At 37.0% G+C, this 14,589-nt stretch overlaps 1 protein-coding gene, 2 long non-coding RNA genes and 1 other non-coding gene across 4 annotated transcripts; 2 read left to right on the plus strand and 2 right to left on the minus strand.

Moving 5' to 3' along the window:
* Window positions 1-867: 867 nt before the first annotated feature.
* Window positions 868-2,300, plus strand: LOC121990566. Its single transcript, XR_006114625.1, has 3 exons — window positions 868-1,445; window positions 1,538-1,682; window positions 1,777-2,300. It is a non-coding gene; the product is annotated as an uncharacterized LOC121990566 (long non-coding RNA).
* A 1,350-nt stretch (window positions 2,301-3,650) lies between these two features.
* Window positions 3,651-5,191, plus strand: LOC121990567. Its single transcript, XR_006114626.1, has 3 exons — window positions 3,651-4,249; window positions 4,321-4,545; window positions 4,656-5,191. It is a non-coding gene; the product is annotated as an uncharacterized LOC121990567 (long non-coding RNA).
* A 419-nt stretch (window positions 5,192-5,610) lies between these two features.
* Window positions 5,611-5,682, minus strand: TRNAP-AGG. Its single transcript has one exon. It is a non-coding gene; the product is annotated as a tRNA-Pro (tRNA).
* Window positions 5,683-7,015: 1,333 nt separating this feature from the next.
* On the minus strand, window positions 7,016-9,629 carry LOC121989109 (NADH dehydrogenase [ubiquinone] 1 beta subcomplex subunit 10-B-like). Its single transcript, XM_042542953.1, has 3 exons — window positions 9,302-9,629; window positions 9,150-9,192; window positions 7,016-7,238 (listed from the first exon to the last, which is right to left on the minus strand). Exons 1-2 carry the CDS (start codon window positions 9,582-9,584, stop codon window positions 9,170-9,172), a joined length of 306 nt encoding a protein of 101 aa, XP_042398887.1. The 5' UTR covers window positions 9,585-9,629; the 3' UTR covers window positions 7,016-7,238; window positions 9,150-9,169.
* Window positions 9,630-14,589: the final 4,960 nt, after the last annotated feature.

Raw genomic sequence — 14,589 nt, forward strand, 5'->3', positions numbered from 1 at the left:
CTAAAAGTCCTCTATCTGTATCGTCCGCCGTCTGACCGAGCGGGAGAGCCGCTCGGCTTAGCTCGGCTTCTACGCGTCCCTTGAGCGTTGGTTTAATTAATGTGTCGGAAACGGCAAGACGATGCTTAACCCATGGTCGGAATATGCCTCGTCCGACAGGTCAATACCATCCATCCGTTGACCGTCTTGATTCTGACCTCCATTGACCTCCACCGTGATAGCAGGATGGAACCCCATCATCACCACATCAATGTCCAAACAATATAAAGTTAGAATTATCGGAGGACATTCTTATATATTTACTCTTGATCTCTTTGGCAATACAATTTAATTCACTAGAGATGAGCTATAAAGGAAAAATAGGCTTTTAAGTTTATTCCTCAATGTATACAAAAGAAGAAGAGATTGAAATAAAATAGGATTGAAAGTGTTGATTTAGTTTCTAATTGTCATGACAATGCACCAACAAAAAAAAAAGAACAATAAAGGGAAAACAAACTATGGTTGTTGGGATTTCACATAATACAAATTAAGCAACAAAAATAACATAAGGTAATAACTTATTTCTTTTGTAAAAGGGTAAATCATGTGAAGAAGGATGATCTCAAATACGTTAATTGTATAAAGAAAGATTTGTTCAGAAGTTAATATAGTCTTAGTACCAAATGGCACTTTGTGGACGTATATGAGTATAATTATTTATGTAAGTGTCACGATAGCTGTTTAAAGAGTCAAACTGAGGGAGACAAATGCTTTAAGCTTAATTTAAAAACTCTCCGTAATCAGTAACATGTGACGTTGTCACGTGAACCGCCGGCTATAAATCACCGTTTCATGTCACAAGGATCACTGGACTCTGCGCCGCCTCAGGCTCAGTCACTGAGTCGCCGACTCGTCCACCGATCGAGCGAAAATAGTCGTCTCAGGGATGATCTCCACGGTCCTTATCCGTGTAGGATCCTTCCTCACATTTCCGAGGACGGACGGAGTCCAGTCCACGATTCCGGCTCCGGGAACTCGTTCCTGAGGCGGAACACCAGCTCCTTGCATTCTCCCCAGTGCCAGTGCGCTGCCGCGATTCATCTTGAAACAGAGGGCGGGGGGAAGAAGTGTCTTCTTCGACGAGCCGGAGCCAATCTAGCCGGATCGAACCGCTCTCCTCCGATCTCGGAGAAGGTGGCGGAGGAAGAGGAGGATGATCTGGCGGTGAAATGGTGCGATCTTGGAATGTCGGTGCTGGCTAGGCTAGCGGGGCAGATGGAGTACTCAGGCGGCGGGACGGGAAAGGGGAAGAATGTCGGCCGAGGCAGGAGGGGCGGAGACGGCGATCATGACGACAACCGAAGGATCTCGATCGGATTACTACCAGCAGATGTTGGAGACCGACTCTGCTAATGACAAATGTTAATTTTCTTGATCTTTGCTTTAGCATTCGGAGGATGACGGTAGAGAGCTGCAGCTAGCTATTGTCTTTTTTCTTATTGAATTCTTCTTCATCTTGTCTTCATGATTCTAATTTCTAAGCATAACTTATCAGAGACAAGAAGCAGCAAGATAAGGAAAGAGACCAACAGCAGTGGACGCAGATGACAAATGTTGATGTTCTTGATTTTTCCTATTGGATTCTTCTTCATCTTCTTTAATATTTTCCTGGATTCTTCTCCATCTCTGAGTGTAGAACTGTAAGCGGAGAGAATTGTTACCATGCTATCTAAATATTTCAAGTTTACAAACTATTGTGGCTAATTGCCTAATTAATTTTGCTTCTGTTCTCAGCTTGAGAAACTTGTAAAGTAGTGGAAGATTTCGTGCCAGTTCGGATCATCATCTTGCTTTTGGTATCAGTAGATGAGTTGATCTTGTAAGGCATGTCAAAAGAGAAGTTGGAAAGTTAGAGCAGTCTAAAAAAATTCTCAAACTTCTCGTGTTGTTCTAGTACATGAGCAGCTTGAGCTCGAGCAAGTCATCAATACACACGAGTCTGCAGTGCAGCTCTCTGATCAGTTACCTCATGAAGAGAAAAAGTTATTGCCTCAGACCTGTCATGAGAAAGAAATTAATCACGCATTGTGAATGAACTCTCAACTAATTTGTCAGTTGCAAGTCAAGCAGCAACTGAGGATTTAATTCAATCCTGAGGATGGATGTGGATAGTCGAGCGGCAAATCAGAAGCAAGGAGAAGTATCTAGGGACAAAAGTAAAATGAGAGGGCAAGTATAGTTTCAATTCATGTCCCATATATGAATATGGGATATCAAATGTGTTGTTGAATTGTGTGGTTTTTCTAGACTACAATGAGGAGTGTTGCTCATTGATGGATCTCTATCCTTCGGTTCGGCGGGATGACTCCTAATACCCATTTGATAATAATTAGATTTTTTTTTTTAAAAAAAAAGAAACATATAAAAATAAAATCCTAAACAGACTTGATTGTTATAGTAAAAGAAACATGAAAAATGCTTATAGATTCTCATGCAGATATGTTTCAAGATTGGTGCATGAACAAAAAATACCTTCTTCATGGGATCAAGTGGAAGTGTGAGGGCTGGACAATAATCCCATCTTCTGTTTTTTTTCCTTAAATTCTGAAAATTTTTGTTTTCCAGCCACATTGAAAACTAAAGAGAATTTTGAGATTATGATTAATATTATTCTTCCATGTATAAACAGCATAAAAGATCGATAGTTTTACCAATTTTCTAGATAAAAATTATAAATAAAAGACAAAAAATAAAAAAGGGGTATTACGAGAATTGAACTCGGGACCTCTCGCACCCTAAGCGAGAATCATACCACTAGACCAAATGGCCAGTTTGATTCATGATCAATTTTTTTAAAATAAATATTCTAAATTATATATATTTTCTGGCTCTATGCATTTTGTCCACGAACACAAAATAAAATAGCAATTGAAAGAGAGTGAAATTGAGAAGAATAAAAAAAATAAGTATTTTTTTTTTATGGTTGATTGGTAGGAATATTATAATAAATAAATATGGACTATTTTTTATAATAATAAAATATTTATACATAAAAGATGTTTTTTTTAGACTCCTTTAAGTTTACATGAACTGCTTGATCTAGTGTGACTAATCGAACCCTAGATCTCATTGTGGTAACATCTCATGTACTAGTCACTAACCCATCCGAGAGGACCTTTTAAGTTTATTCCTCAATGTATACAAAAGAAGAAGAGATTGAAAGTGTTGATTTAGTTTCTAATTGTCATGACATGCACCAACAAAAAAAAAAAAGCAATAAAGGGAAAAAAACTATTATTATTGGGATTTCACATAATACAAAGCAACAAAAATAACATAAGGTAATAACTTATTTCTTTTGTAAAAGGATAAATCATGTGAAGAAGAATGATCTCAAATACGTTAATTGTATAAAGAAAGATTTGTTCAGAAGTTAAGAAGTTAATATAGTCTTAGTACCTAATGGCACTTTGTGGACATATATGAGTATAATTATTTATGTAAGTGTCACGATAAGTGTTTAAAGAGTCGATTGCAAACTTAAGGGAGGCAAATGCTTTAAGCTTAATTTAAAAACTCTCCGTAACCTGTGACGTTGTCACGTGAACCGCTGGCTATAAATCACCGTTTCATGTCACAAGGATCGCTGGACTCTGCACCGCCTCAGGCTCAGTCACTGAGTCGCCGACTCGTCCACCGATCTCCGAGGACGGACGGAGTCCACGATTCCGGCTCCGGGAACTCGTTCCTGAGGTGGACCACCAGCTCAATGCATTCTCCCCAGTGCCAGTGCGCTGCCGCGATTCATCTTGAAACAGAGGGCGGGAGGAAGAAGTGTCTTTTCGACGGGCCGGAGCCAATCTCGCCGGATCGAACCGCTCTCCTCCGATCCCGGAGAAGGTGGCGGAGGAAGAGGAGGATGATCTGGCGGTGAAATGGTGCGATCTTGGAATGTCGGTGCTGGCTGGGCTAGCGGGGCAGATGGAGTACTCAGGCGGCGGGACGGGAAAGGGAAAGAATGTCGGCCGAGGCAGGAGGGGCGGAGACGGCGATCATGACGACAACAGAAGGATCTCGGATTACTACCAGCAGATGTTGGAGACCGACTCTGCTAATCCGCTCCTCTTGAGAAACTACGGGAGATTCCTTCACGAGGTGAGAGGGATCGAATTCCTCAAAAATTCGAGATTCGATTGCGATTATTCAAAATGGGGCAGAAAATAAATTCCTACTTCGAGCTCGCCGTCAAAGCATCGCCGGACGACTGGTAATTATAAGCTTCATTTCCTAAATTCTTGATTGTGACATGATCTCTAATCCAGAGGTACGTGTTTTAAGCTACGTGCTAGGTTCTTACGCGCAGTTCCTATGGGACGCCGTCGAGGAGGACGAAGAAGAGGCACCGCCGGTGGCGAGAACGGAGTCATCCTCACCATCAGTGGAAGCATTTTGATGGAGAATGTACAAAAGCAATAGTAATATTGTCGTCATAATTCTAAGTACGACTACGAGAAGCAGAACGATGAGGAAACAGATCGTCAGCAGAGGATGCTGATGACAAATGTTAATTTTCTGACTGTCACGTCCCTGATTTTTAACTGTCCAATTTTATCAGATCACACCATTATGCATCGTATCATATCATGACTAATTAATTTTACTTCTATTCTCAGCTTGAGAAACTGGTAAAGTTGTGGAAGATTTCACGCCAGTTCGGATCATCATCTTGCTTTTGGTATCAGTAGATGAGTTGATCTTGTACGGCATGTCAAAAGAGAAGTTGGAAAGTTAGAGCAGTCAAAAAAAAAATTCTCAAACTTCTCGTGTTGATCTAGTACATGAGCTGCTTGAGCTCGAGCAAGTCATCAATACACACGTCTGCAGTGCAGCTCTCTGATCAGCTACCTCGTGAAGAGAAAAAGTTATTGCCTCAGACCAGCCATGAGAAAGAAATTAATCACGCATTGTGAATGAACTCTCAACTAATTTGTCAGTTGCAAGTCAAACGGCAACTGAGGATTTAATCCAATCCTGAGGATGAATGTGGATAGTCAAGCGGCAAATCAGAAGCAAGGAGAAGTATCTAGGGACAAAAGTAAAATGAGAGGGCAAGTATAGTTTCAATTCATGTCCCATATATGAATATGGGATATCAAATGTGTTGTTGAATTGTGTGGTTTTTCTAGACTACAATGAGGAGTGTTGCTCATTGATGGTTCTCTATCCTTCGGTGGGATGACTCCTGATAACCATTTGATAATAATTAGATTTTTTTTTAAAAAGAAACCTATAAAAATAAAATCCTAAACAGACTTGATTGTTATATAGTAAAAGAAACATGAAAAATGCTTATAGATTCTCATGCAGATATGTTTGAAGATTGGTGCATAAACAAAAAATACCTTCCTCATGGGATCAAGTGGAAGTGTGAGGGCTGCACAATAATCCCATCTTCTGTTTTTTTTTCCCCTTAAATTCTGAAAATTTGTTTTCCAGCCACATTGAAAACTAAAGAGAATTTTGAGATTATGATTAATATTATTCTTCCATGTATAAACAGCATAAGAGATCAATAGTTTTACCAATTTTCTAGATAAAAATTATAAATAAAAGACAAAAAATAAAAAAGGGGCATTCCGAGAATTGAACTCGGGACCTCTCGCACCCTAAGCGAGAATCATACCACTAGACCAAATGCCCACATTGATTTATAGCCAATTTTTTAAAAATAAATATTCTAAATTATATATATTTTTTTGTTTTGCATTGGCTCTATGCATTTTGTTCACGAACACAAAATAACCAAGAGGAGAAAGAATAAAATAGCAATTGAAAGAGAGTGAAATTGAGAAGAATAAATAAACATGAATTATTTTTTATAATAATAAAATATTTATATATAAAAGATGTTTTTCAGACTCCTTTAAATTGACATGAACTGCTTGATCTAGTGAAATTGATCGATTTTGATTTGTACTCTTGGTCTAACTATTATGGCCTGATAGACACTTGCAATGGTCTACCTTGCTTAGAATCTAAATTGTCTAACCAATTTGTCGACTAAATCTGACCAATTTAACTGGTCCCATTCAGTTTGACAAACTTTCTTGACAAACAATTTGTCATCTCTTCTTGATCCTTTTGATCAGTTTAGTCAATCTCCTTCAACTCATTTGGGTGACTAACCTATTTACTTACTTAACCTGAACCTGATCAACCTTTTTTACATGTTTAGCCCATCTAACCACTAATCCATTAGCCCATCTTGGACTATCTAACCCGAGTCCATTGGGTTGTGTCACACAGCTAGCACGCATCCAACTCTTAATATTAAGAGGTAATTTTACTCGTATCAACTCTCAAATAATATACGAATCAGTATAATGAAAACACACCTTAATGCGTTTATATCAGATACTTTGTAAGTAATAAGCAGGAAGGTGCCAACAAACTTAGATGATAAGCAACTTACAAGTAATAAAAATTCTAAGTTTAAGAAACAAAATCTCAATGTATGAATGTTTAAGTGCTCTGTTAGGCATTTTAAAAACCAGCTACAGAAGGCGAGAGATGTGAACGTTTTGTTTGACAAGCATCTCACTAGATGAACCACAATATCTACAAGTAGCACATGGTCATGGGAATCACCCACCATGATGTATATTTACTTCTTTTCTTTGGTCAAAACTGTACTCACCTTGGGTAATGATCTATCAAGCATTTATCTGTTTCCATACACCCCAGTAAGTTGCGAGTTGCCTTGCAGCACGAGAGCTTGTCTGAGGGCCTAGGACCTACGATGGTCACAGACTTTTCAACCTGAGGTTGCATATTGTTCAATGGGGCAAACTCACTAGCTATTTCTACTTCAGTCAGATGCACTTGACCGAGTAGGGATTTTTGTGCCATGAGTGAATATTTTTGAAGGAACTTCTAAATATGATAAACATCTTTCTGATTTGTTTATAGATTCCGTCAACCTGAGTTTAAACCTAATGACTATGCCTGCAGGGAAGATAAAACTACATGGAGATTTCCAGGAAATGTAGAGCACAGAAATATTTGGATGCAAGGCAACTTGAACAAGCGAGTTTTGCTTTTACAAGGACATAAACCAAAGTATTCAACTACAAGTCATCCATTATTATAATTCATCTCCAGAGTATTAAGCAGATTATGGGCGAAATCTCAAGTCAAAGAAGAAATGCAGTAGAGATTGAACCAGTGTCGTCTGTTGTTACTCCGACTGAGTAAACCTGGAAAAGAAAAAATTAATTAATTATTTTGATTTTCGAAGAAAAAACACTATATTCACTCAAATAAGAGTAGTGGCAAAACCAATGGATATCCAACAAAGCATCACATTCGGGAAAAAAATCACCATTTTTTTGGATTAATGGAAAGCGAGCCAAAGCTTTTGGATTAATGGTAAGCGAACCATTTGTTCCTCTCACAGATTTTTGTTCCAGTCGCAGAGGCCTCTGGAATCTGGAGCAATAGTTGACCAAATAGAGCCTCTTATAAGGTCATCCAATGTTTCTTAAGACACTAATCAACAAACAACCCTTAACACAACTGGACACAACGCTGTTGGCCACAATTGCATGGAATACGGCAACAAAAAGTGAAACATGAATGCCATGAGCGGATTAGTGCATAAACTAACACAAATCTACTTGGTGTACTATTCTTGGGCACAGATGCAAACCTAGAGTACTGAGACTGCTGGGGCAAGTTCCTCAGAAAGACACATAAGAAAACCCAAACCATTGTTCTCATCATCCATGCAGTCTATAATATGTTAAAGGAGATCTAGCCCAGCATCAATAAATATAACTTCTTCCAACAATATTAAGTAGCTGATACATAGCAACCAGCTTCGACAAAACCCAATTGGACAATTACAAAATAATCCAACAAATACCTATTTAGAAGGAATTTGACATTTTTCATTCTATATAAATCACTTATAAAAGCTAAAGCAGATGACAAATTCTCTCCTCAGTTGAGGTTCAAGATATTGAAATCACTAGTATAACATATCACCAATAAGTTTGTTAGGGTATGAACATAAGGCACACTCCTAATGATAATCATGATTAATGTGCTAATGGCAGCTCAAGAGATTTTTTTATTATTATTCATTGTGTATCATTCTTGAAAAAATATCTAATCAATTTTATTTTTCAACCAAGTAGGAGATCATTAGGCAATAAATGGATTGTGAATACAAAAGGATTTTAAGCAACGCTTTAAGGCTGTATTTACTTTAGCTAAGGAATGCAGATAAGGGTAAGGGAAACAGAATGGGGGGGGGGGGGGGGGGGGGGGGGGGGGGCAGACGTTGAGATGTTAGTAATTCCATCATGATGTTTCTCTGAGCGTGTAGAATCTAGGAAGGGAGTATTGTACTGCATTATAATGAGATAATCACAGGTATATTTAGACTCAAATGATAAAATCAAGACCTAAAGTACCAATACGAGACAAAACACATTCCTACCCAATGCCTTTAACACTATACAAAAAACTAACACCAGATGAGAATTCTCCTGAGATGGAAACGGGCAAAGATCATTCTCTTTAGTACAGATTAGCATACCCACACAAAAGTCTGCATCTATAACTGCTTAAAATCCTCTCTAGTACAGGTAAAGTATCCATATGTTTATTCAATAAGCTCAAAAAAATTCAATAATAAAAGCACTCGTTCTTGCTCATTGGAACAGATGAAATGGTTATCCCTGTATCTAATTACAAAAAACAGAAGATGAAGTGATCTAAGAACTATACATAAAAATCTTCTCAGAGGATTTCCAAAAAATAGAATATGTGTAAGAATTTAAGCAGTGCAGACACAAATTTTCCGTAAACACATACAATTTAAGGTAGGAACATAAGTTTAATCTATGTTTAATGACCAATCAAGTGAAAAATTAGCAGTGATTCGTGTAAAACATAATTGACCTTTGCTATATTCCTCCTATTTGTTCACTAGGAGAAGTTTTTATTTTTATTTTAAAAAGATGGCACTAGCCTTTCATTACATACTGTATCGTACGGCACATCTAAACTCCAAGTGCAAGGGCATTGTAGAAACCAAGCAAGTAGACATTTCTTCAGTTCCATAAAACAGTTTTTATATCATACGAAGGAAATAGACAAACCTTGAAGAGGAACAGCGGCCCTACTCGGAAGTTTTCTTTGGACCTTAAAAATTAGAAAGAAAAAATGATTTAATATACAGGAAAAATAACAAGACGGGAAGGATAGAGATTTGACATATTAGGGAAAGAAACGCAGAAGAAAGACTCTGCACCGTGGAATTCAGGGGGGCGAGCATCCTTGCCCCAGCCGATTCCGCGAGTGGAATCAAGGTACTTTTCGACGAGGTGACGGCACTTCTGCTTGTGGTTGATCCCTTCAACGCGGTAGCACCAGAGGAGGCGGTCCCGGATGATCTTAGCAGTCTCGATCTGGATCCACTTCTCCCGCACCAGGTGCTCCCTGTAATCGAGGAACGCCACCGGATCCGCGTAGGGATTGTTCAGATCGATTTCAGGAGGGGTCTCATCGAACTCTACCTTCGCCTTCCGCACCATCTCCTCCGCCTCCGAATCACCGTCGTTATCCCCCTCTTCACTTTGGTGAGCAAATGCCTTGTTTTTCCTGTCTATTTATTGGGTTTGGAATCAGGCCCAAAATTACAATTTGCATAATCGGCCTGATTCAGATTGTCAGCCCATTTTAGAGCCAGTCTTGTTGATTGTTGTGCATGGCAGGCTTTGATAGCTCGGTTTATTTTGAAATATAAATTAATAAATTGAAACATTTTATAAATAATCCATGAAGCCCAACACTCATATTTTTTTAATAAAAAATAAATAATGCCCCGGATTATGGTGCAACTGGCACTTTTCCATGATTAATTTTGTGGTGCCGGATTTATCACCTCGGATTAATTGGTTCAAATAGGTGAGGTTTTAAATTTGTATTAAATGGTTAAGAATTTAGCCTCGTTTTAATAAATAAACGAACGGTACCAGCTGTTATCAAATTTTGAATTTTATAAATCACACAATTTGGTTAAACCAAGTTTACGTATCTCTCATAACTGCACACCCTACCCAATAAAAAGTAAATCCTTTGAAATGTGAGTAAGAAGTTAAACCTCAATGAGATTTTTTTTAGCCCCAATATATCATATTAATATTATATTAAAAAAAAAAAAATCTACTAAAAAAATCTTGACATAATTTTTTTATGGGTCCTATATTACAAATCATATATCTACCTATATTACAAAATACAAATCACAATGCAATACTATTTGATCATTAATTACGACTTCATCTTTAAGAGAAAAAAAAATTAGGATGAATTTGGTTTGTTTGTATTTTCATTTCATTTTCTAAAAAATCATATTTTCTCGTTTTTCAAAAAATGATTTTTTCGCGTTTTTCGTTTTCTTATAAAATATTCTTTTTTAAAAAAAAAAAATGAACGTGAAAAATATAAACTAAACGCGTTTTACATTTTTTTTAGAAAAAAAATAAAGAATAATATAAAACATACAAACTAAACTCCCCCTTAAATTTTTAATATTACTTATGAATTATAAAATTCAAATCTTACCTTATAATGGTTCAATCTTTTTCATTAAGATTTTTTTTAATTTTATAAATCTCTCACAAATCTTACATTGGATTGGCGATTGGAGATTGGAGATTGGAGATTGGAGATAGAGAATAGAGGTTCAGGATGAATCCACTCTTAGATCATTTGAATGACAGTTTAGTTAGTTGATTTAGTAGATTGTTTAAAGTCCAGTGAAGAATGTGCCCGTGAATTACACAGAAGTCAAGACAGAATCGATGGATTATCAATTCGTTTGTGTATCGTTTTTTATTTGTAGAAAATAAATATACTCTTCTTCATCCCAATTAAGTAAAATCTCAACCGCAAGCTCACTGGCTAGCGAGCTCACGACCTACTCGGGAACCCATTGTTGCTTGCCTATAAGTTCGTCGTTGCCGGCGAGCCCACTGGACCTCGCGAGTCGGAAGTCGGAAAATGAAAGAATGATGCTCGAAATGATGCCAACACCGATTCTTCATCAATTATTGCACCATTCAATCTTCTTCTTCGTGGTCTACTAGTCTTCCTACTCCTAGAGAAGCAGAGGTGCTTCCCTTTCGTCATCGGTAAGCCTTTCAACACCACTACGCTTGGCGAAACCGAAGCAGCCTCACCCCCCGCCTCTTCTTCCCCTTTAATCTCATCGTCGCCATGTGTGCTTCCCAGAGAACTCCGACAGTCTCGACTTCTCCTCCGCCACCCACATCTTCCTCCTCCTCCACTTCTTCTTTGTTGTGATATATATTACTAGACGTCATTGTTAAAAGAGATAAAGATAATCATCAGAATTGAGCAGATCAATCATCAAATCAAATTAGTATTAAAATTATTCTAATAATTCTGTTATAATTATTCTAATAATTCTATTATAATTATTAGAATAATTCTTAGAATAATTTTTAGAATAATTCTATTATTTATTAATTGGTCAATTGACCAAATACTTCTTAAACATTATATATTATACTGTCCTCCTTATGACAAATATGAATAAATAATAAAATTTATTATTACTCTCACATTTTAACTTACCCTCTTTCTATTCTTCTTCTAACATAATATCAGAGCTAGCATCTTGCCCTCTTTTTCTTTTTTATTTCTCTCTCTCACGTCTTCTCTCCCACTTCCATTTCCTCGTTTCTTATAAATAAAACAAAAAACAAAAAAAACACAAGAGGACTTCTTCTCTCCCTTCTCTGTTTTTTTTTAAAAATTTTTTTTGTTGAAACGAGAGAAATTTCTCTCTCGCCTTCTTTTCTCCTTTCTATGCTTCCCATTGTTAAATTATATAATTAGAATTATTTATTTATAGCCTTAGAGTAATTTAATCTTTTACCTTTTAAATTTAGGGTTTAGATTTTATGATAATTCTCTATATAAAACTTTATACTCTTTATTTTCTATCAATCATTTTTTTGGATTCATCAATAAAGACGGCTATTTTTCTTTGGCATCAATTTCTACATGGTATCAAAGTCTTCATCTTTATGTTTTTGATAATCAGATTGAAGAACTATTAATTCGATCCATAGTTTTTGGCTTAACCGTACAGTTTTGATTGGGTTTCTTTTGTTTTCGCAATACTTGGTTTTGTTTGGTGTTCGGTAATTCGTGAACACAATTTGTTCTATTATCATGAGTGGTCGTACAGAAGATTCGCTTCAATCGATTAGTGTCCGATTAGATAAAAAGAATTATTCGTATTGAAGATATGTTATGAAAAAAAATTTACGAGGAAAATGTATGTGGAGATATGTTTCAGTTGTTAGAGTTCAACCTATGAACATTAATTCTGATGATTATGCAAATTCATTGGATGTTTGGAAGATAGAAAATGCGAAGATTATTACATGAATCAATAATTCTATTTCACACTCCATTGGTGCTCAATTGGCTAAGTACGAGACAACCAAAGAGGTTTGGGATCATCTGACAAGATTATACATGCAGTCTAATTTTGCCAAATAATATCAATTAGAAGCAGATATACGTGCACTTCGGCAGCAAGATATGGGAATCCAAGATTTTTATTCTGCTATATCGAAACTATGGGACCGGTTAGCACTCACAGAATCCTCAGAATTGCGAGCATTCCCAGCTTATGTCACTCGTAGAGAAGAGCAACGTCTGGTCCAATTCTTGATAGCACTTCGTGATGACTTTAAAGGATTACGTGGAACAATTTTGCATCGTAGTCCTCTCCCTTCCATTGATTTAGTAGTACATGAATTGCTAGCTGAGGAGACTCGTCTTAAGTCTCAGGTTGATAAGAGGAATGTTGCACCATCTACGCCATCTATTTTTGCAGCACCACAACGGTCTATTCCGCATAATCAAAGTAGGGCGACTTCGAAGGTTTCTATTGATGAGTGTGCTTATTGCAAAGAAAAAGGGCATTGGAAGTCTCAATGTCCATTATTGTTAAACAAAGGTAAACTACCGCAGCAGCAAAAATGACCACCACAACCGCAATATCAGCAGCAACAACCTCAACAGCCACCATTGCTACATCAGAATGCTTCATAGAAATCTGGTAATCAACCACAACAGTTGCCAAATGGAATATCTCAGTCTAGTAATGCAGTGGTTGCCCCCTCTTTAGATCCTTATATGCTTGAGCGATTTCAACAATTCCTTGCTTCACAGCCCTCTGCTATGTCTGCTTCTTCTCATATAGGTTTGTCATCCTCTGGTACATCAGGTATATCTTCCCTTTATGGATCTTAGATTCTGGAGTCTCCCATCATATGTCACCTAACTTATCATCTTTTATCTCCTTATCTTCTAATTCATCTTTATCAGTTATGACGACTGATGGTACTCCAATGTCATTATTAGGTGTTGGTTCTGTTGCTACAACTTGCTTGTTTCTTCCTGATGTCTATTATATTCCTAGTCTTACACTTAATCTTGTTTCTGTTAGTCAATTGTCCAAGTCCAGATATTTAATATTTTTTATTCGTTCAATTGTTATGTGCAGCACCCGCGATCTCAGAAGGTGATTGGGATAGGCCGTAGGCAAGGGGGCTGTATGTCTTGGATAAGCTTCAAGTACCAGATGTTGTAGCTTCTAGTGTCGATTTGTCATCTTTCCAATTGAGTCGTTCTTCTTCTGATTTTTACTTTTGGCATACTCATCTAGGTCATGCTTCAACCTCTTGTTTACGATTTTTAACTTCGTCTGGAGTATTAGGACCTTTAAAAAGTCATGATATTTCAGATTGTAGTGGTTGTAAACTGGCAAAATTTTCTACATTACCTTTTAATAAAAGTCTATCATTTTCTTCTAATCCTTTAAATCTTGTTCATTCTGATGTATGGGGGTCTTCTCCTTTTACTACAAAAGGGGGATCAAGATATTATATTTCTTTTATTGATGATTGCATTCGCTATACTTGGGTTTATCTTATGAAATATAGATCTGATTATCTTATTATTTTTAATAACTTTAAAGCTCTTGTCAAAACTCAACATTTAGCAGTTATCAAGTATTTTCGTTGTGATTTGAGGGGTGAATACACTTCCAATAATTTTTCTCATTTACTTGCATCCGAAGGTACTATACATCAAACCTCGTGTCGAGAAACACCTGAACAGAATGGGGTTGCAAAGAGAAAACATAGACATCTTGTTGAGACAGCCCGTTCATTCTTATTGTCTGCAGATGTTCCTAGTATTTTTTGGGGAGAAGCAGTTCTTACTACTACTCATGTAATTAATAGGATTCCAACTTCTCACAATTCAGATTTGTCTCATTTTCAAAAACTATATGGTCATGCTCCTGATTATTCCTCTTTACGTGTTTTTTATTGTACCTGTTTTGTTCTCCGACCACATGTTGAGCGTGATAAGTTATCCTCTAAGTCTGCTTTGTGTGTCTTCCTTGGTTATGGTGTTGGTCAAAAGGGATATCGTTGTTTTGATCCAGTTAGTAAAAAATTGTATGTCTCTCGTCATATTATGCTTCTT

This window comes from Zingiber officinale, chromosome 6B (assembly GCF_018446385.1).
Source record: "Zingiber officinale cultivar Zhangliang chromosome 6B, Zo_v1.1, whole genome shotgun sequence".
NCBI classification, from domain to species: domain Eukaryota; kingdom Viridiplantae; phylum Streptophyta; class Magnoliopsida; order Zingiberales; family Zingiberaceae; genus Zingiber; species Zingiber officinale.

Bases quoted from the DNA above. Each gene is read 5' to 3' on its own strand.
- LOC121989109 (XM_042542953.1), bottom strand. From the start codon at position 9,584: ATGGTGCGGAAGGCGAAGGTAGAGTTCGATGAGACCCCTCCTGAAATC. The intron at 9,193-9,301 runs GTGCAGAGTCTT...CTAATTTTTAAG, and splicing joins TCGCCCCCCTGAATTCCACG to GTCCAAAGAAAACTTCCGAG.